This window comes from Acipenser ruthenus, chromosome 23 (genome assembly GCF_902713425.1).
Source record: "Acipenser ruthenus chromosome 23, fAciRut3.2 maternal haplotype, whole genome shotgun sequence".
NCBI lineage: Eukaryota > Metazoa > Chordata > Actinopteri > Acipenseriformes > Acipenseridae > Acipenser > Acipenser ruthenus.
This window is the reverse complement of record NC_081211.1, coordinates 21204552-21226308: the sequence shown is the minus strand read 5'-3', so window position 1 is coordinate 21226308 and position 21757 is coordinate 21204552. Positions and strand designations below refer to the sequence as shown.

Genomic DNA, 21757 nt, shown 5'->3' with positions numbered 1-21757 from the left:
TATATAGTCATTTTACCATTTCCCAGGTTCTTACAGTACCAAGACCAATAGAAGCAGTGTTAAAATACCCACCCATGAATCCAAAACACATACATTAGATATGCGCTCTCAATCTGGCACAAGCCAGCACAAATAAATTGCTTCAAAAGCAATTTTGTAGTACGTTTTCATTTGACGCTTGAGCATATTTCCAAACCCAAAATAGCATTAGCATGTCTTTTTTCTTTTCTTCCCATTACTGTCGTTTGGCATGGACATTAGTGTGACTTGTGTATAATAGAAATCACATCCATCTCTCTAACATAGACCCAAAACAATACAGACCTATTCAAGCACGTGAACACAAGTAAGGCCCAATGGTAGAGATTTAGTTTAAGTGCTTTTTTTTTTTTTTTTTAAACAATGAATCTCCAAAACCCTGTGCTTGGTTGTACATAACACAAACAAGCAAACAAACAAACCTGAGTAGTTTTGAATACACCAATCCATCTACCCACTCTGGATAAAACAACGGTTTCAAAACGGGGAAAAAATAAATAAACATACAGTTTCGCCCTTAATCTGTTGGATGTCCCTACAAAGATCCATGACAAAAGATTAAATATTTGTCATGTTGATCAAAATGGACATTATGCCCCTTCAGATGGGTAGAGATGCATTTAAACCAGTTGACATTATGTGCTACATAAAAAAGGCACATTGCAATCAGTTCTATCTTTATTATGCCATTTTTGTTAAAAATGAACCCACCTGACAAAAAAGTAGGATTAATCCCCAACAATTAAGGAATAACAGCCAGATGGCAGGACGGAATTCCTTTACTGCAGAAGCTTTGCATATGACCCATAAAAAAGGTGTCCTTCTGAAACAGATTTCTGAACTTCACAGGTTTTCTTACGTCAGGAACATGTTTGACACCCTATCCAACCCCCATTGTCCACACGCAGGAAGCAGGTTTGGGTGAAAGGAGTTTATTGTTTCGTGGCTCTTGGACAAAGCTTGTTCTAGAATAGCTAACAGGCATCGTGCAGATGCTTCCGGTGCTCCAAGAGTGGGGCAGAACTTGACCGAGGTTGTTTGGGATTGGGAGGTCTGCTGGTTCGGAGGGTCTTTCTGATCCAAGCCACAACCGATCCACTGCAGAGATGCAAGGCGAAGATCTGATTGATCTTAGAACCACATCCTCTGAAATAAGAAAAAAAATAAAAGTGTAACTGGAAAGATGCTTGCGAGTTTAAATATAACAAATCTTAGTAGACATTCAAAACAGGCTTGCTTTAAAGTAAACCTTTTCTTTAACAGAAAAATCTATTTGTGAATCTATTTAAAGTACCAGCTAAATTTTGCCTATAATATTGCCTTTGCAGCTTAAAGCGATGAAGGCATTATAGCAAACTGGTAATTAACTAAGATAATATATAAATATATAAATAATATTTTACATATTTAATAATTAAAGGGAGTTTTGTTATATTGTTTACTTTGACAGTGTTCAGTTTTAAAATGTACTCCAAAACAGTCTACCATTTCTTAGAAAAGAGAAAAACCATCCTTCAAAATGTTAAATCCAAATTCAAAGGTAAAACTGAAAGAAACTAAGTCAAGTAGACAAACATTTCAGCTAGTGTCTTCAGTGTACTGTAATGAAACTGTAAAGGGAATAGACAAGTCGAAAAATAAAGAACCTCAAAATACATAATTTCTAGCAGTTAACTTCCTTGCTGCCTCACCTTCTATTCCCTGGCAGTAGAGGATAGTCAGAGTGAGCCGAGCCTTGCCATTCCCCGCTTTAGCAGCCTGCCGGTAGTGCTCTATCGCAGTCCAGTAGCACTGACATACTCCAAAGCCTCTCTCATAACACTGGCCCAAATTAAACTGACTCTGGGAGTCCTGCAATAAAATAAAATGGAGTAGGCATAATCATTATTTAATATGTACTGGCATACATAACAGGGTTGGAAATAAGACTCCCATTGTATAGCAGTTTGATCCATTCCTGGTTTTACTAGGAGTCTAAGACACCCGAGTTTGTTACTTATACGCTGTGGCTAATCAAGCTTGCAGTAAAACTTGGATAGGTGAAACTGCTGTGCAATAGTTCTTTCTATCCCTGCATAACCTATACATTTGCATGAGAGGCACACAAGTCATGTTATACATTCCTCTGGCTGGTATCACTGTAAACTACACTGGCCCAGTTTTTCTGGTACAAAATGAACAACCACTCACCCCGTTCTGTGCCGCCATCTTCAGGTATAGGACAGCTTTTTTCTCATCTCTGTAGGGCTCCCGAGTAAACAGCACTCCTAGGTATGCCTGAGCCTGCACAACACAAGTAAAACATTCTTCCATGAAAATGCAGTTTCACAATAACATAGCACTTAATATATAAGTACTGCGGACTCTATAAACCACAGGTGAGGTGGGGCAGTGGGTTGATGCACTACTTTTTCACTTATGAAGCTTGAGGTTTCACCAAATTAGCACAATTGGCAGTTTCTGCTGGAGTGAAGATATTTTCAGCAGACCTAGGTTATCTCTGGTCATAACCGGTGAAGAAGTGTGTGTATGTTACCTACGAGAAACAAATGCACTTGGTCTCATTATCCGCTCACCTCTTTGAGGCCTGAAGCAGCAGCCTGCTCCATCAGCCCAATGGTTCTCCGAGTATCCGTGGCATCCCCTGTTGCTTTGCTGTGCAGGATGTACTTAGCGTATCGGTATTGTGCCTGGCTGTGTCCTGCAGTAGCAGCCTGTTTGTAACACAGAGCAGCCTATGGAAGAAACACACCTGTAAATGATTTCTACAGCAAGATGCAATACATCATTTAGATTCAACTCCAGCTTCCTGTTCCTTTCCTTTTTATACTTCTGTTATCATATATATTGCTCAGTATTCAATAGCAGCTCTGCAATCATACCTTTTCCATGTTCTTCACAACCCCACTTCCCTTTTCATAACACACTCCCAGGTTGAACTGTGCCTTGCAGTATCCTTGACTGGCAGCCATACTGAAACAGGAGAATGCAGTCCGGTAGTCCTCTGCTTTGGTATGCTCAATACCTGCGGCAAAATACATTTTTATTTTCAAGGTTTGGAAAATATATATGCCACACATAAAATGCATTTTATTTACTGAAAATAAAAATAAAAATCTTTCACACAATACAAACACTCAAACCTTCAAAATTGGTTTTATTGTGAACTTCGTTCCACTGTTTTGTTTATGTCACCCCATGGAGACATAAAAAGTTGCAGTATTCAGACCTATTGCTGATTAGATTGTTAAAATATAGACCCAAGTTATTCAAATGAAGATATTTAGACATCTGGAACTCCTTACCAATAATGTTTAAAATGGCAGGAATGCTTGAGTCTGTGACAGACTGCAGGTTCTTCATTGCCCAGGTTAGTTTATCTTCTAGTGTGAAACTTTCCTTAAAAAAAACAAAAAAACATGCATTTAAATGTGACATTTTAAGTGAACTGCAAGCTTCCAGATATCTGTCAATGAAACTAAGAACTAAAGTTACCTTTTTATTTTCTGTTTGGTTCTCTTGAAGTCCACCTTCTTCGTGGTCTGTAGTGTCTGCAGCCAGAACCTTGTCTAAAACACACACAAGACAGTGTATCACTTTCAGTCTCATACAGTTCTCTAGTTTCCATGAATAAATGTATATCTATTACATGAAAATCCTTACCTGTATCTAGATCATTATGGTTAAATGCACTTTCCTGGGTGGTGGAGGAAGTGGAACTATCTGTAAAGCTGGAGGATTCCCCAGAGCTTGTACCTTGATTTTCCAAACTTCTCAGGCAATTCACATTCACCCTTCTAGGCAAAACATCCTGAAGGGTCACTAAAAAAAAAAAAAAAAATACACAACACATGCTGATTCACTGGATTTGGCTCAGTAAAACTGAATAATCTCCCCACTGCAAATGTGATGGCAAATCTTTTATTACAGGATGAAAGGCACAGTGGAAGTTTTACTCACACAAATCAACAAAGACCCTGTATCCACATCTGTAAATCTGCGTTGGCTCCCTAGGATGGCTCTGATCGCAGTTAGAGAGATGGGAGTGAACACGTCTAGAGAGCTGCAGAAACAACACTGCCGCTGCCCCCTGGACAACAAGAAGCACAACTCAATGATTAGAGGACACACCATGACTAACAACAACTTCATTTACCATTCTACACATACAGGACCTGTACACTGTAATTCCCTTCTATTCAAACTGTCTTGAGTGAAAATATCAATGAAATGCAAATGAATTCAAATAAAAACTAAACCATGCTTACCCATCCCACAGCGTCCAAAGCAGTGAAGTGCGGGAGGCCTGCAGAGTAATAGTGAAAAGTCTTCTCCTTCTGCTGCTGGTCCCCATTCTCTCCATTGTGTGAGCCAGAAGAACTGAACGAGCTGCTGCAGAAACAGATGAGAAAGAGAGGAAAAACATATTACTGGAAGGAAACTGAAACTACACTGGACTTGAGGATCTGATTTGTGCACTCCTGTTAAACATGAACTTATTTTTTACCACATGACTAATTTCCAAAAAAAATATATATATTTTTAAGAGCTATTGTGCAAATCAGTGACTTTTGCCATTATCAATATTCATTAACCTTAACTTTTATAATATACTGTTTTAACAGATGCCTTTAGTACCTGTTTTAATTTACTACACCGATTCAATACCACCCAACCTGCTGATACAAAGAGACGGACCTGCTCTCAGTGGGATGGAGGCTGGTAGACAGCAGTGAAGAGGAGTTCAACACATCATCCTCCACATGGTGTCCCTGGGTGAGGCGCAGAGGACTCGTCACATGACAGCGGTGCAGAACTGACAAAGTGGGCACAATAGAAACACTTTATTCCACCAATGGCATAATCGAGAACACCTATTATGAAGCAAAAAATATATAAAAGGTTAGGCTCTTCATGAAAGCCTTCAAATACCAAGGGTTTTGTAAAAAATTAAACATGCATCTATTGTTTATTTTTGTTCCCTATCCAAATTCTTCGTGGAGGGACACTAGCGCTGCAACACACAATTTTAACAACACTGGAAGTTGCTGGAAGTTTCTGATGTATACTCGAAGTGTATGTGTGTGTGCGTGTATGTATGTATGTATGTATGTATGTATATATGTATATATATATATATATATTACATGCAACACATGGAATTCGAACTCCAATTAAGAAATGGTATAGTGGTAATATTATATTTTTAATAATAATAATAATAATAATAATAATAATAATAAATACTTTTGAGCAGATCATAATCTTTTCGGGCCGGCAAAGTTAATAAACAGTAATCGCTTACCTCTCCCCACAATGCCATTGATCCTCCACATCGCGCCGTGCTATCCCGCCTATTCTTTTCTGAAAATACTGAGGTCTGTACCTTTATATACATATATTTAAACGAATTATTCTAATAAATAAAACGCCTGTAAACACACTCAGCCCGTATCCATTTTGTTTACATCATAAGGGGAAGCCCTTTCTCTGTGACTTGCTCCAGAAATGCTTGAAGTAGTCACGAGATTTTCCCGACATGCGCCAAGGAGTTCAAAGCTATTCCGAAACTGACTCCATTGTGTTTCAAACAGGTTCGGTATCGTAAAGTAACCAATAGATACAGTGGAGCCAACATGGCGAACACGGGAAGCAGTTTTAATTATTCATTCATTGTGATTTCTGCTGCCACCTAGCTGTAAATATAGTGCATAATAAAACCTGGAGTGCGTGCAGACAGCGCTCTCTCGTGGCGTCCCTTAACATATGTTAGCAGGTATTGAACGGTCTAGTCACTGTTAGGAGCAAGCAGTTTCAAAATGCCAGGCAGGATAGCTCAGGCGATGTTTCTTCATGAGTTTATGGAGGATTTTACAGACATTCAGCTGTATAATGCTTCTATTGCAATAGCTTTGTGAGCAAAGGACATGGTAGTAGCGCCAGTAAACGAGAATAGTAGTGAGGGCCCTGTGTAAGGATCGATAATTATGCTGAGAACATTGTTCCTCGATACAGCGATGTCTCCTTTAGTTTAAATCACATTTTCCAAAATTCGAGGTAATAAATCCGTTGTTTCCACTCAGGCAAATAATGACACGTAGCGCAGCTAAAACCTAATTTAAAAGGGGCAGGCGACACCTGTAGATTCATTTAAGTGTGGTATATTGTGATGATGATGATGATGATGCAATTTTAATACTGATATCAGTAATGTATTGCTGATATCAGCAATTCTATTTTTGATATCCACAATTGTATTTCCGAATTAACAATTCTATTTCTGATATAAAAAAATAACAGTGAGCATTGTTGATATCAACAATTGAATTGCTGATAGCAGCAATACATTACTGATATCAGTGTTAAAATGGCTGATATCAGCAATTGAGGATTAAATGTTTAAACGGCTTGCCATACTTAAGAAATGCACATCGTTCAATGGAAAAAGCCACGTAGCCTTGGGGCGCTCTGTCTTTTGAACGCGCTCAGCACCATTGCGCACGCTCTACGTGGAACATCTAGGAACGCTCTTTGGTGCGTTTCAATTTGAAAACTTTGAAATCGAGTTATTTCAAAACAACCTCGGAAAAAGAAGAAATACATCTTTAAAATAGCAAACACGTGTACACTTCAGATTTTTAAATTTTATTTTAAAAAATGTACTCCTTAGGAAAGGCTGATGAACCTTCTAGTAGGAACAAGAAAAGACAAGCATCGAAGAAAAGCAGCAGCGAGTCAACTGAAAAAAGTACCGTACAAAAAACCTAAATACAAGTTTATATTTATTACGGGTCGTTGGCTTTAAATGGTAGACATAACAACGATTTACTTTCGTGCTCTCCATAATGTTCACAAATAGGTTGTGTTTTTCTTTTACTTTACATGATTGTATCAGTTGTACAAAACGTTTCGAAATGAAAAATTTGTCAGTAGTATCAAATATTATCTGAAATGTATTCTTACTTACAGTATATCTTTTGTACGGTATATGCCTATATGTTAAAACTATGTTTGAATAATTTACGGGCTAAAAACGAAATTATAATTCCATATTCAAATACTTTTTTGTATTACACAAAAGCATGTTAAAATCTATATTACATTACACTACATCTATATAAAAAAAAGTTTACATATATAAACAGCTATAGGGAGTCTATGGAACTAATATAATAATTTAGCATATGGCATATTTAAAACATTACTGTATTAAAAGAGGTTCCTGTAAAGCACCTTAATTGCTATTAATTATTATTATTTTTATTTATTTATTTTTTTATTTATTTATTAGCTATACAGGCACAAACATCTAGTAGCAGAGACCTGCGGATAAAAACAACATTACAGGATTTACTTATCTACATTATCTTCCTTATAGATATCTGCATATGTAAGTAATCTGTTTGAGAAATCAAAGTGTTAATTTACTAAACATATGGTCTACCATACATCATCAACTACCAGGATATGAGGGCACACTTTAGAGTTTTACATTAATCTAACTGCTTATCCGATTTTGTTGAAACTTGGTTAGGACATTCTGTGGGAGTTTAATTGCTATCGAGAGTTCAGGGAATGTAAGGGTATGTCTCTCTTTTGTAAATGGGTTGAGTTTGTTTACATGTTTTATAACTGGGGTGTGAAGCATGATCAAGGTTCTTGGTCCATATCCCAGGCTATTTCTTAATGAGCTTTGTTAGATATAAATGGCTAAACCTACTTCTGTTCTTTGCAGTGAAGTAGAGGGGGTGACAAGAGAAAGGACAAAGCAAAATTACACAGGTCTGCCAGATTGAGAAAGAGAAAAACAAACAAACATAATTTTATCTGAACTCAGGACCATTTAGAATGATTCAAACATCACAAAGGGCCAGAGAGTAGCCCAGTTGTTACATTTATAAACAAGTACACTGAAATAAAGCATGATTTTTTTTTCTGATTTTTTTTTTTATATGGTCTATGAAAAAGAGATTTATTTTTAAGATGTGCGATGTTGTCAAAATATATTAATCAACCACCAGGTGGTGCTCAATACATTAACATTTTGCGTTTGGTTGCAGTAACATTTGGTCAGATAAGCACTGACATGTACTACCACACCAAAGTCATGTCCAAGTTGTTCTTGGAAAGCAGTCTTTCAGAAAAGGATACAAGCAACTATAAATCATTGGGAAGCATGGAAGACATTTGGACGGTAAGAAATAGAAATGTAGATATGATTAAGATATTATAGGCATTTCAAGTTATTTAGGTAATAGTGTTACATTTATGGTAAAACAAAAACAGTAGATTAGAGAATATTGATTGCAGCATTTCTTCATCTTGTTTACCCTATTAAAGTATTAAGGTCACTTTTTGTTAGTACAGTATTTACAAAAAATAAATAAATTTACCCTGCTTGCTTATGCTTTACCATCCTTTCACTCGGCTTTACTACACTTTCTTATGCTTTAACCATAATTTACCACAGTTATTAAAAGGGCAGTTATTTAATTTCAAGTTCATTTCAAATTGTTCTTTTCTTTTTAAAATGATGTTAGTATTTTGAAGGACCTTTACTGGATGGCCTCTACTGGGATTCATGGTACAACAACAAGAGCCTACCTACAAATGAAAGCCATATATATTATGAAAATGTGCTGTTGGGAGTTCCACGCATTCGACAAGTCAAAGTGGTTAATAAATCCTGTCCTTTGCATTCTAGTTTTGTCTCAATAACTCAATGTTTTGATTCATACTTGTCTGAAGAAGAAGATAAATCATCTTTTGGACCAAAGAATGGGACAGCGTGAGTATTACTGGGGATGTAATTAACACCACCACTAGCTAAATCTTTTAATAAAATCAACTCAAGAGGCACAAATGTAGACTAGTAACTTGTACGGTCAACATAACCCCCAGATACCCTCTACATCTATATGATGTTGAAGTTTAAAGTCAAAGTCTAAATGCATTTAGCCATAAAAAAGAACACTATTTAAGCATAAAAAGCTCCCCAAAACTTGGTTCACATTTGGGAGGACTAGATACACTGTAAATAAGTGTTTGTATTCTTTAGAACATCAATGACACTCTTGTTTTTTAAACCCACTCAGCTGGGAATATACGGCTCCCAGATCTTTTCCGGAAAGCCATTGGGGTATGATAGCTACCTACAGCAGTGGAGGGTTTTACATGGACCTTGGTAGCACAAAAAGCAGGAGTGCCAAATTGATTAAACATCTCAAAGACAACCTGTGGCTGTCCAGAGCAACAAGAGCAGTCTTTGTTGATTTCTCTGTTTACAATGCTAACCTTAACCTTTTTTGCGTGGTCAGGTAAGTACTTGAAACAGAAATGTATGATATGTAAGCTAAATCATTATATCTTTTGTTATACCAAAAGAAACCAAGTTATGATATCAAATGTCTAGACAAAATGTTCTCAATAGTTGCCCTGTTTACAGTATATGCAGATCCTGTTTATCTAATCAGATTCAAGCTGCACATTTCTGCACATTTAGGTGGATCTATATACCTTAAACTTTTAAACTCTCCTCTTTTCACTGCAGTTGCTTTGTATTTTTAGATGTTAAAGGGGTCAATTAATCACCTATGGGGGAAAGAAAATGAATTGAGAGTAAAAGGGCAGCAGTGTTGAAATGAACCATGGTTGGAAGCTTTCAAATTTGAAAAAGATTTAACTATTCATCCTGTTCTAAACTATTTTGCTAAAGCTTGTCATTGTTGACTCCTGTGATGCTGCATCTTTTTTTTAGGTTAGTGGCGGAGACTCCAGCCACTGGAGGGGTCCTTACATCTTGGGAGTTTTACTCAGTGAAGCTTCTCCGTTACATCTCTAAATATGATTACTTCCTTGCGTCGTGCGAGGTTTTATTCATTCTATTCATTTTTGCCTTTTTCATCCAAGAATGTATTGACATCTATAAAACAAAATGGAACTACTTCAAAAATGGTTGGAACTGTGTAGATGTGCTTTTAGTTGTGGTAAGTATATACAGTATGATATAAAAAACTATTAGTTGAATAACCTTTTGATAAAGTGAAGCAATGAGTCATAAATACAAAACATCCTATTCTGCCAAAAATGTTTCAGTGCTTCAGTTGATCTCTATAAAGTATAAAAGTTGAAAACCAGAAAGAATTAATGCATTTTCTTATATTTATCATTATTTAATGTAATGAATCTTAAAACCTATTTGACTTGTCATAAAAAGAACAGTCTTTACTGAGTTTTATTTGTTACATAAATAGTTCTTTAGTGTATGATTCTATAGTACATGTAGTTGCTTTTGAGTTACCATTATCTAAAGAAACATACAGCTATGGCCAAAGGTTTTGCATCACCATATAGAATGAACAAATTTTGCTTCATAAAGTTGAATGAAACCTGCTTAATAAAGTTACCTTAACATACTTAACATACTTTGTAGTTTTTTTCCATATACTTAAAGAAAAACTGACAAAAATTGAAAAATGTGACATTTCAAACTCTAACACGGAATACTGTACTACTATCATGGCTTCCAGTAGACTTGCCATATAATTTTGTAGTTTCTCAGATTACGTGATGTTAAATAAAATATCTAAATTATGGTCATATATATATCAATATCAATACTAAAAGTATTTACTTCGGAGGCCCACTGCATTGCTGTAGTAGATACCCAAATGTCATTTTTTTCTTACTCTAGTTTGTAATATACTTGATTTTTTTAAAAAAAGAGAACAAAACATTATGGGTCCTATTCTGATGATGGTTTTCCCCTGAAAAAACACAGAGCAAACTGGAGTAAACTGCTCTGTAATGTGATTTTGGTGAAATGCTCTGCCACGTCCCTTTCCATTTGCGTTAGTGCCAGTGGCATAACTTTCAGGAGAAGCCCTAAAATGTATGAAGCCATTTGGCTTATGTCATACTTCCTGCACAGTGCTACTTTGGTGATTTCCTTAAAACTATTAGAGAGACATGATTTATTTCTAATACTATGTAATACTATGTCTCCTACTTTTTCTTCATTGGTTGGCCAGTGCCCAGCTCAAACACGCTTCAAAATCAAAACATGAAGAGAGGGCACAATCCTGTGCAAATGTAAAGCACTTTGCTATTTACATTTGTGTTTACTGCATTTCATCATATATCCGTTAATAAAGCCTTCCATGTCTTATGTGCCACTAAATCTATCTTCTGTATTTTTTTCCTTAGCTATCTTTGATGGCTATCTTTTTCAACGTTTATCGCACTATGAATGTTGAAAGCTTGCTTTATCGCCTGCTCAAGAATCCACACAAGTACCCCAATTTTCATTTTCTAGCCTTCTGGCAGACACAGTACAATAACATGATTGCTGTCAATGTTTTCATATCCTGGGTGAAGGTGATTACTGCATGATTAACATTTTATACTAAAAGTATGTTTGACTTTAGTTACAAGACAGCAAGATTTGTGAACAATATTAAGCATGATTAGCTTGTGGCAAGTTATGTAGCATTTGATAAGTTCATGTAAGCTTGCCGTGAACTGGTTTTGACTACCTAACTTTCAGTTATACAGTATTCACATATGGAAACATTTGAAACAACCTTAGTATGTATTTGAAAATTGCCAATTTCACAAATGTCTAGCTGTCTGAATCTGATAGAAAATACTTCTGCAAAGATACATAAACGTGTCATATTCATAATTGTTAAACTAATTATTATTTAAAGAATGTCAAACATGCATCTAATATATATTGATCACTCTATATTTATTTAATGCTACATTAGTTAATAGCTGATTATGGAAAGAATCGTTTTATACTAAAGCATGCTAATTGCTAACTGAACCCATTTGTTTTGTTTCAGGTATTCAAATACATAAGTTTTAACAGGACAATGAGTACCCTCTCTTCTACTTTGTCCCACTGTGCCAAAGACATCATCGGCTTTGCAGTCATGTTTTCCATAGTCTTCTTTGCTTATGCACAGTTGGGGTACCTCCTGTTCGGCTGCCAAGTGGACAGCTTTTCTAGTTTTAAAAATTGCGTGTATGTAACAAATTATTTGGTCTATTCTCTTTTTTTCTTAAATAGCTAATTGCATACAGAACAAAATTGCACATTTGGCAGTTTTATTTACCCATAGCAGCATCTTGATTTAAAATGCTGATAACTGTTCTACTCAGTTTTACTTATAAAATCACTGTTATGCAGTGAGGCAATTTGGGATAGATTAACTTGGGCTTTAAGAGACGGTTTCACTAAAGGATGGCTTCACAGACCCCTATTAGATAATTAGCACTAATCTTGAACTAATGTACAGTCTGTGAAACTAGCCGTTGGTGAAAAGGCCTTGATATTTCTGGATCATTGTCTAGATTGGAATGTCTGAAATACGTTTTATAGAATCTATCAGTAATTGTAGATTATAACACCTATAGTCCAGGTACTGCTGTGTTCTATTATATAATCAAGCCTGGTTATCCAATACTGTGATTATGTTTATTACTAAGATCATTCATTGTTACTTTTTTTCTTCTTTTTTTAAATTTGTTTTTAGCTTTACACAGTTTCTAGTTATTCTTGGAGAAATCAACTTCAATGAGCTTGAGCAAGCAAACAGGATTCTGGGGCCAATTTATTTCACAACATTTGTGTTCTTTGTATTCTTTGTGCTTTTGGTAATTCTCTTCTTTGTTTTTTTACAAGGGGTTGGATGACAAGAAACACCTGTCACAGCACTGTCAGTATGGTGCAGGGCCCCTGTAGGCAGCCAAGGTGGCATTGATGAAAGTGTTTAAATTATTTTGAGATGATTTGTGATGAGGATAAGAATTACAGGGTTATTTTTTTCAGGGAAGTCAGAAATCAGTGGCAGGAGTTTTCTTTTCCCGAATGGCCCACAATATCTTTCATTTTGTTCATGTTTTTCGGTTGTGAGGCAAAAAAAAAAAACACATTTGTAATTTGTTAGGAATTCTTTAATGCTGCAGCCTTAAAAAAATATAAAAAATTTAAATAAATTGCCTTAAGATTACAATAATGCTCCACTGATATTGAGTTACATTTTATAACCTAATTTTCCTATTTTGTAGAACATGTTTCTGGCTATTATTAACGATACATATGCAGAAATTAAATGTGATCAGTCACTCCAGATGACAGATTATGAAGTGAGTGATTTCATTAAGAAGGTAAGTAAGTTTTGTTAACTAATTTAAATATACATTTCGTATGTAAATATTCTGCTGCTGATTTGTTTTTTAAATCCACATCAAATTAACAGGTTTATATTATCAAATTAAAACATTTAAGTACTTAAGTAATTGAATATAAACATTTTGAATGTTTTGAAAAACAGATATTAATGATGTTCTTATGTTTCAGACTTGCAATGCAGCCCTTGTTAAACTACGGCTTAAGAAGAAGAAGCTGGTGGAAAACACCACTGAAAGCATAAAGGACACAGAGGGGATCATATCTGTGAAACAATTCCAGGTGGAGATGTTGAAGTAAGAGGCTTTTAATCTAATGGGAACTCTATGTAAGGAATGACTTTTGGTATTGGTTAGTTTTTATATATATATATATATATATATATATATATATATATATATATATATATATATATATATATATATATATATATATAAAGCATATCAGTTGATATTACCAAATATAGAGATTTTCCATGTGAAAATTGATTGATGCAAAAAATCTGGGTAACCCACTAGCTAGATTATTGAATACTAGCAATAACTCATCATATATAACCATTGTACTAGTGAGCAATGTATCCAATTGGTCCTTCTAAATACACCATAGTAAGGGTTTAGAACAGGGATGTCCAATCAAATTCCTGGAGGGCCACGCCACTCCAGGTTTAACTGGTAAAATGAGATAATTAACTACCGGTACTTCAGGGTCAGGATTGAGGTTTAATTGATTGAATGAAACTATTTTTGAACAGGGTTGGAACAAAGACCAGGAGTGGAAGGGCCAACTTTGGCCACCCCTGGTTTAGAACAATGCATTCCACTATGGTTCATGATGAATCATAGGTCTAATTGGTTGTTTTGTGAACATATTCTGATCATATTGTATGTGGTAACAGTTCTTAAACATGACATGCCTGTATATTTGTATACAGCAGAATTTATACTGCATTCCATCAATACTGCAATAACAGTATTCCACAGACTAAAATCAAAGGTAAAACCGGTGGTACAATGGTAATCTTTGAAAAGTTGGCAACCTTTCACTGCAGAAGATAACATGTTCTAACAGATAAAACGTATTTCCACATGTTTGTTACATATTTGTAAACTGATGTTTTACATTTAGGATTGGATTTGTTTTTAATGGACAGTTAGAGACATCAGACGTCAATTGTGTTTTTTACATTAAATGTAAAACAAAATTGGTATATGTACAGTTAAAGGTAAATGTTATAAACTCCAACAGGAAAGGCTATACAGAAGAAGAAACTAAAGAAATCTTAATGAAGTATGATGTAAACAGGCTGACACTATGACAAGTGAACTTGAAAAACAAGAGGTATACAATTTGTAATTTAATTAGATTTTCATTCTCCTGTGACTGCCCAGTATTTTTCTCTGATATGCTTGGACAGATTTGTATACACCAGCACTTCTATTCAGAAACAGGGTTGCAGACTAGTATTTGCTATAAGTTAGTGTACAGAGTGCAGTTTGAGGTAATACCATTATTATTTCTGCCTGTGTTACCATACTACTTTGTTTGGAAGGACAAAGTGCTTTTAGTGAAAAAGTTGAAAAAATACATGCTTTGGCACATATTTGTAATATACATTCTTCTCTTGATATGATTGTAACATTGAAATGCATTTTTATATGCAAATTATTGTTTATTGTATTTCCCAATAAAAACAAACAAAAAAAATGCTCATCATAAAAATAATAAAATAAACAAAAAGAACCCAGCTAACTAATATCCCTTTATAAGGTAGATCTGGATACCTGCAAAAGTGCTTACGGTATGTTTTTAGATCATCTGCGAGTAGACTTTCTACTGTATCCACACAGTCTTTTTGTTGTTATGGTATAAGTGTATGTTGTTTTTTAAGTATGGTCTGGCCCAACAGCACTCTGCCCTGAAGGAAGACAATGGGAGAAGGACAGACAGTACACACGGTGAACAGGGGGATCTTCCGTTACCTCCTGAATTTGTGTCGAAGCAAGACTATCAGCGGTAAGTTTCACTCTGAAGGGTGGGTTTCCCTCTTTATACTCGTTTACTGTAACCCAAGCATAGCAAAGTACTGTATAGGAAAACAGAGGACAGTATAGTGAAAGCATCATGAATTGTAGGTTGAGTATAGTTAATGCACAATAAATATCCTACCACCATATTGCTGCCTTGGGGATTCAACAGCAAAAACCCAAACACTTTGTCACTTTATTACTGTTGTTGAACACATTAGCTTGATGGCACAATGGTATTTATATAGGGATATAACTGAGGGCGGAAAATATATTATTTTAAGTAAAATGGTTAAGTAAATGTATTTTTAAAAGCTCACGTTTAAATGTTACAGCTTTCAAACATCGACACCTCCTCTCACCACTGCTCAGTTTGGGAAGCAAAGCATCAGCAAGCTTCCTTAATGCCACTCCACGTAACTGCATCCCTCTTCTCTGAATGGACGGCTTAGTAGAGATCCCAGCTATCATTGGTTGTTTCGAGTGCCTGTTAAAAGAAAGTTATTGATCTCATGAACTGGAGTGGTTCCACCTATCACACTCCATTTTTTAATAAAAAACTTGAAGCAGCTAGTGATAGCGCTAGCAGTGAGGGACTGTAGTTAAATTGGAGCCCTCTCAGAGATAGTTGACAGAGCTGGAAGAAAAGTTAGGCAGGTATGGCTCACCTTGCTAGCGTGAGCACCCTCGCTGCCTTTATGAAAAATGCTTTCCTGTTAAAAAATATACTGATGGTACACCTTTGTTTCTTAAAGAATAATATGGATGTCCGCATTTTTCTTTATTGGTTCGCATGCGTACCTGCGTACCAGTTATGTGAATCCCTGTATATAAAGCATCATTTAATGTATAATTGCATCCATTGTCTGTATTCAAGTCATTATAAATGTGATGTTTTTATTATTTGCTTTTGTGTAGGATGGTGAAACATGTTTTCCAGTTGGAGGAGCGGATTGATGAAATTACATTCATGAACAATAAACTACTTATACAGTTAAATTCTTTAGAATCGATAACATCGTCAGAAAGTTGCAAAAAGGATGATTGGGACTTTGTAAGTTATAAAATCTCTTTCAATACAAATAGTTTTGTTGAGGGGTATATCAGAAGTTTGAACAAATATAGTATTGCCATCATTATGGGTGACCAAAGCATGATTTTGAACTCTAATGCAATCTAATAAAAGCGTTTCAGGTCGACATTGTCGGCTACTGTACACAGGCCTTTAGTATGAGTCATGTAATACAGTATGACCTGCAGCAGGGCCATTGAGAATTTGTGCCTCACAGACTAACCGATAGCACCTTTATAACTAGAACTTAGAACAGAACAAGAGAAAACATGTCCAGCATTAAAATTGCCCAAAAAGCAAGAACATGTTTTGTATTGGCAGAAATTGACTGAATTGTAATTGGAGTGGCAACTGTACATGTTAAATAATTTATTCCAAATAAAATTAAAAAAACCTAATTACATTCTACATTTAGTCATATGCCTTGTTTCCATCTAATACTTGGAGGTGAAAATGATTTGAAATCAGTCCTGTTTGTTTCTATCGGCAGCAGACCAAGATCAGAGCATTTTGGATGGCAGGTGTTAAACCTCAGACTTCAGGAAAAATGAGCTTTATGTAGAATGTCAATTCATTTTAATACCAGGTAGTTGAAGGAATTCTAAATGAGAATTATACAAAACAATTACTTACAAATCTAGTTGTTAAAGTTGGATTTGGTGGAAATGTCACCCTATAACGACCCTGATGATGCTGCATTCATGGATAAGTTAGTACAGATCTTTAAAATACATTAAAAAAAAATATTATTTAATTTTCATATGTGCTAGTTCAATACAAGTTATATTGTTTATCTATTAAATAGATGCATTTCTGTATTACTGCAGGGTAATTAAGACTAATCGACTGTACAGGAAGAGGCTCCATGGGTCAACTTTCTTATGAGGAGTATTATAATACAAATAAGGCTGTGAGGGAACTTTTGAGACATTTGAAGGCAGAATAGACCAAACAACCTATTTATACTGACATTATTTACAACTGTGAATAATAATTACAATAAAAAAAAATATATATATATATATATATATATATATATATATATATATATAATAAGCATGGTCTTGTATTTTATCAAATCATAGTCACATTACAGCTCAGCGTGTAAACAAATATGAGAGAAATACAGTACTGTGCAGAGTAACATAAGAAATAGATATTACTGCTGAAATCTGCAGATAACTTGGTCCACGATTTCATGACTGAATGAGAGTTCTTTTTCTTGGTGAGCCACTGAAGACACATTCTTATTCTTATTCTTATTTACTGCTTTTATAGTTAGTTGATTATGAAGAGTAGTATAGTAAAATAGCCTTGCCCAGATAATGATGTGTTACTATTGCAAGACAGAAAAAGATTACAGTAAAATATTTAGTACAAAATATACATTAGCTAATAGAAATAGGCACGAATAGTAAACCTTCTGTAGCTCACACCTGTATGTAAAAAGGAAAGAAAGGAGAACACTGCTTACCACAAGCTGTAAACAAATGATCTGCCTTACAGTATATGGATTACTAAGGCAAGCAGTAGAACCTTATTGAACCCCAGCATAACACTTGACTCTTGTTATCATAATTAAAAACACCTTTTATCAGGTGATACCTGTCACAGTGGGTATTAACAATATTATGAACCAAAACATTGTTTTTAAAAGATGTTTAATATTTTGTGCCTTGGCTCTTCCATTTCATTCCATTACAGAACAACCAATTCCTCAATTATTTTATTGACCCTACTGAAGATCAATATTAAGGATCTGTTTGGAAAGAAGAGTTGTAAATGAAAGGAATGAAATGGAAGAGGCAAGGATGCCTACTAAGCCACTGTAGCTCTATAACATAGCTCTGCTCAGAACCTGAGTCTCAAAAGCTTTCATCATTACACAATAACTCTTTTGAAATCCTGACAATATTCAGGTCACAAAGGCTATTAAAAAGATTTGCCAAAGACCCAACATGTCAGACATCAACATGATTTTCAAGAAGAGAGAAGAGGAGATAGAAATAACTTAGCATTGCAGTTAACACTATTCAGCAGTTGGATAAGTTGTGTAATATTAAGATGCTTTTTGAAAAGATCGGCAGTTGATATACAATAATATATTAACCAACTATTTGGGGTTTTATGGCTTATAAAATTATGGCTGCTGAACTTAGTACCAAGAACAGTTCCCTCCCAATAATTCAACACCTTCATATTTAACTTTTTCATTGATCAAACTGTTTTACTTATTGGTTTGGCACTGATAAAAGCACACAATTTAATTCAATTCCTATAACTTTTTCCCCATAGAGAGTGTACTAGAGTAAATGTTAACCCCCTTTATATCTATAATGGATAGCTCTTTGCAACTCTAAATGTTTAAATTCCCTTCCCTGAGATAAACAATGTTGATTGTCGGGGCAGAAAGCAAACCAAGTTAGTTTTTTAATGGTGTGGACTTGAGAAGTTAGCTCATTCCTGCTCCATGCTGTCTCTAGGCAATGGTGTTCAGAGGGCTATAAAACAGAAACTGTATTTGAAGCTGGTGTGCTTTTGTTCATTTGGGGAGATAACACATATTTGTCTTTATTATGCCAGAGAAGCCAAAAACACCAGCAGCACAAAAATGTCTATTCTTGTGTGTCTAGTAAGCTTACATGTGAAACACCATGTTAACACATGTCTAACTTGAATTACATTTTTTTTTAAAGTAATCTGCTATCACAGCAGCAACCATCAACTATCGACAGATAAACTGCTGTTCAAGTAGTAACCACATCAACAACAATGATAGAATATCGTGAAATAAACATTCTGAGATCTGTTCAGTTGATCTAAACAACAGCAGATCTAAATACTGCTGCTACTTAAATAATTACAGTTCTGTATGTATGTTTACAAACACAAATGAACTACAGAGACTAACATGCGCAGTTGGATGCTTGATTTTCATACCTGGTGCCCTTTATTGAATGTTTAAACAGTAATATCCACCGCATTTTAGATCAATGGAATATACCCCTCTATATTCATTTTAAGGAAACCTGCATTAACTGTTGACCTAAATACAGTACATATAAACAGATCCCCCTTTTATTAATATATTAATATGATTCTTGGCTTATAAAAGCATACACATTTACATGCAGTAATGAACACTCATAATGAGTCATTATAATTTCCAATATAAACAATGTGGGATCTTCTTAAATCAGAAAAGCAGAAACTATGCCACCATATATGCAAACTATTTAAACACAATGTCTTCTAGAATTAAGGCTGGACATATTAAATATTAGAATAAATGTTTAATGTAAATACATATAATACTATGAACCTTTTTATGAAACGTACGGAAATATTTTTATTTTAAAATCAACAGTTGTTCAAGGCAGGAAAGGTAATTTTAAAAAAGATGACCTTTATAAGTATTTGTATAGGTCACTGTAATATGTTACTTGTTGTGTCTTATTGATTTTTACATATACAGCCTTTTAAATGTATTCTTGTTTGAGACAAATGGAAACCTGTTAAAACTAAGGAGCCTTTGTTCCACTGCTAATAAGTCTTGTTCCTTGAGTACAATGACCTATCTGTGATTTATGTTGCTCAATACTAACACTCCTCCAGCTTGCCATGGATACACACCTCACAGACATTTCTGTTATATTTGGACATGAGACCCAGGTCTGATATTCCATTAATAAATTGCTCTTCATATGTAGACTTTTGGAAAACCTTGCTTCAGCTTTTTATTTTCAGTGTGCTTATTCTCAACAGCCTCAAGAGATACTTTGTAACTCTTAATTCTCTGCGCTACCTTTATCAATGTCTCTGTATCTCCTGTGTGTAAGAGCCTTTTACACCACAGAAGATTAATCCATTGTAAATCAAACAACACATTGCTTTGCTATTACACTAACACATCCTTGGCATTAGCCCAGTTTTTCTTTACGGCTTTAAGAATTGGCAAGCCACATTAGTGATTAAAGGTCGTTCAAATGCATTGTAAAGCGCAATGTACCTGATTGTGAATCCGGTTGTAAAATGTGTATTATTTAGGAGAATAACTGCACTTTTAATTGAGAATTATATATGGCAAGCTTGGTAAAGTTTTATTAAGGCAAAACGTTTTTGCTGCAATTTAAAAGGGGAAAAGATTAAAAAAAAAAAAAAAATGTATGTGTTCTGGTAAACAGATACCTTGTTTAAGTGTATTTTGAACTTTAAACAGTACTGTGAGTGCGTGGAGTATTAATAGTATTACTTTTTAATTTTTCCAGGGCAGGTAATTACAGAAATACCATTCTCTGTCTTTTAGTTAATGACTTTCTCACTGATTCTCTGTTCGTAAACAAATTGGTTGCTAAGCAACACCCACAAGCACACCACTGCTGCTGGTTGTTAGTGAAGTAGCTCTTTTATCCAGTTTTAGTTTCCATTGTTTACTGAGGTCATCGTGATTCGCTCAGTGGAATTTCAAGACCCCTTTTCTGGGGGATTGTATTGGGCTAGAGGCCTCTAAGAAATGTTTGTAATCCTTGGCAGTTTTATGAAACAACGCTTGATGACGTACTAAATGACCTGTGAACTGGCAGCTTAACAAATTTATGTTGCAGGAATTCAGCACACATATTGGGATACCGGCTAGTAATGTCAATGAAATTTATAACTGAAAACATTAAAGTCAGTATCGTGTATTGAAGTTCATCCATAAAAATAAGAAACCTTCAATTGTAGTATATACTGTGTATATATATATATATATATATATATATATATATATATATATATATATATATATAATATATGTATATTGTCTCTGTATTTCCTGTGTGTAAGAGCCACTGAAAAAACAGCTAACAGGAATTTGTAACAAGGGTGGAGCTTGTAGCAGGCTTATATCTGAGATGCTGTTGATTTTGTGCTCACAGCTTCAAAATGAACATGGAATGTATTGTATCAATGAAAGCGGTAGAGCAGAGAGCAATTAAATTGAGGCATCAGAGAAAAGCAAACTCTGGAGATAGCTACAGGAGAGAGAGGTTTAGAATACTGAACATATACCAGTTTTATACCAAGGATCATGTATAAAGAGAACCCTAGAGCAGCCCACATAGTTAAAGTGGACTAAAAAGACACCATAGTTGATATGCACTGTATAAAGAGCAGTACAGGGAGTGTTTAGGAACTGAAATGTCCATTTATATCGAAGGTACTTTCAACAGAAAAAATATAGTGGTCCTATAATTGGAAATGCATTTTCTCTTTATATTTTCAGGACTTGGTTAGTTTGGATTTGTACCCTGGTAACCTTTATGTAAATAACTTTAATTCCCAGTCTGTCATGAAATTGCTGGTAGCTTGTTGGAGAACTGGATAACTAACAGGTTAGATTAACTGGCAAAATCTAGTTTATAACTCATAGCTCCCCCCCAC

General features: G+C 35.0%; 2 protein-coding genes across 3 annotated transcripts; one reads left to right on the top strand and one right to left on the bottom strand.

Annotated features, from left to right (window-relative positions):
• Positions 1-365: 365 nt before the first annotated feature.
• Positions 366-5595, bottom strand: dele1 (DAP3 binding cell death enhancer 1). 2 transcript variants are annotated; one of them, XM_058996807.1, is made up of 12 exons: positions 5345-5595; positions 4738-4855; positions 4308-4428; positions 4000-4129; positions 3703-3861; positions 3535-3608; positions 3345-3438; positions 2922-3064; positions 2616-2774; positions 2230-2322; positions 1731-1890; positions 366-1185 (listed from the first exon to the last, which is right to left on the bottom strand). In XM_058996807.1, exons 1-12 carry the CDS (start codon positions 5373-5375, stop codon positions 920-922), a joined length of 1548 nt encoding a protein of 515 aa, XP_058852790.1. In that variant the 5' UTR covers positions 5376-5595; the 3' UTR covers positions 366-919. The 2 variants fall into 2 exon arrangements, with proteins under 2 accessions (XP_058852790.1, XP_058852789.1); XM_058996806.1 differs by having other exon boundaries at positions 4308-4431; positions 5345-5593.
• Positions 5596-6696: 1101 nt separating this feature from the next.
• LOC117431759 (polycystin-2-like) lies at positions 6697-16997 on the top strand. Its single transcript, XM_058996712.1, has 14 exons — positions 6697-6787; positions 7331-7429; positions 8100-8233; positions 8580-8827; positions 9135-9356; positions 9797-10025; positions 11245-11415; positions 11886-12067; positions 12579-12699; positions 13114-13212; positions 13406-13530; positions 14483-14575; positions 15144-15250; positions 16180-16997. Exons 1-12 carry the CDS (start codon positions 6697-6699, stop codon positions 14550-14552), a joined length of 1791 nt encoding a protein of 596 aa, XP_058852695.1. The 3' UTR covers positions 14553-14575; positions 15144-15250; positions 16180-16997.
• Positions 16998-21757: the final 4760 nt, after the last annotated feature.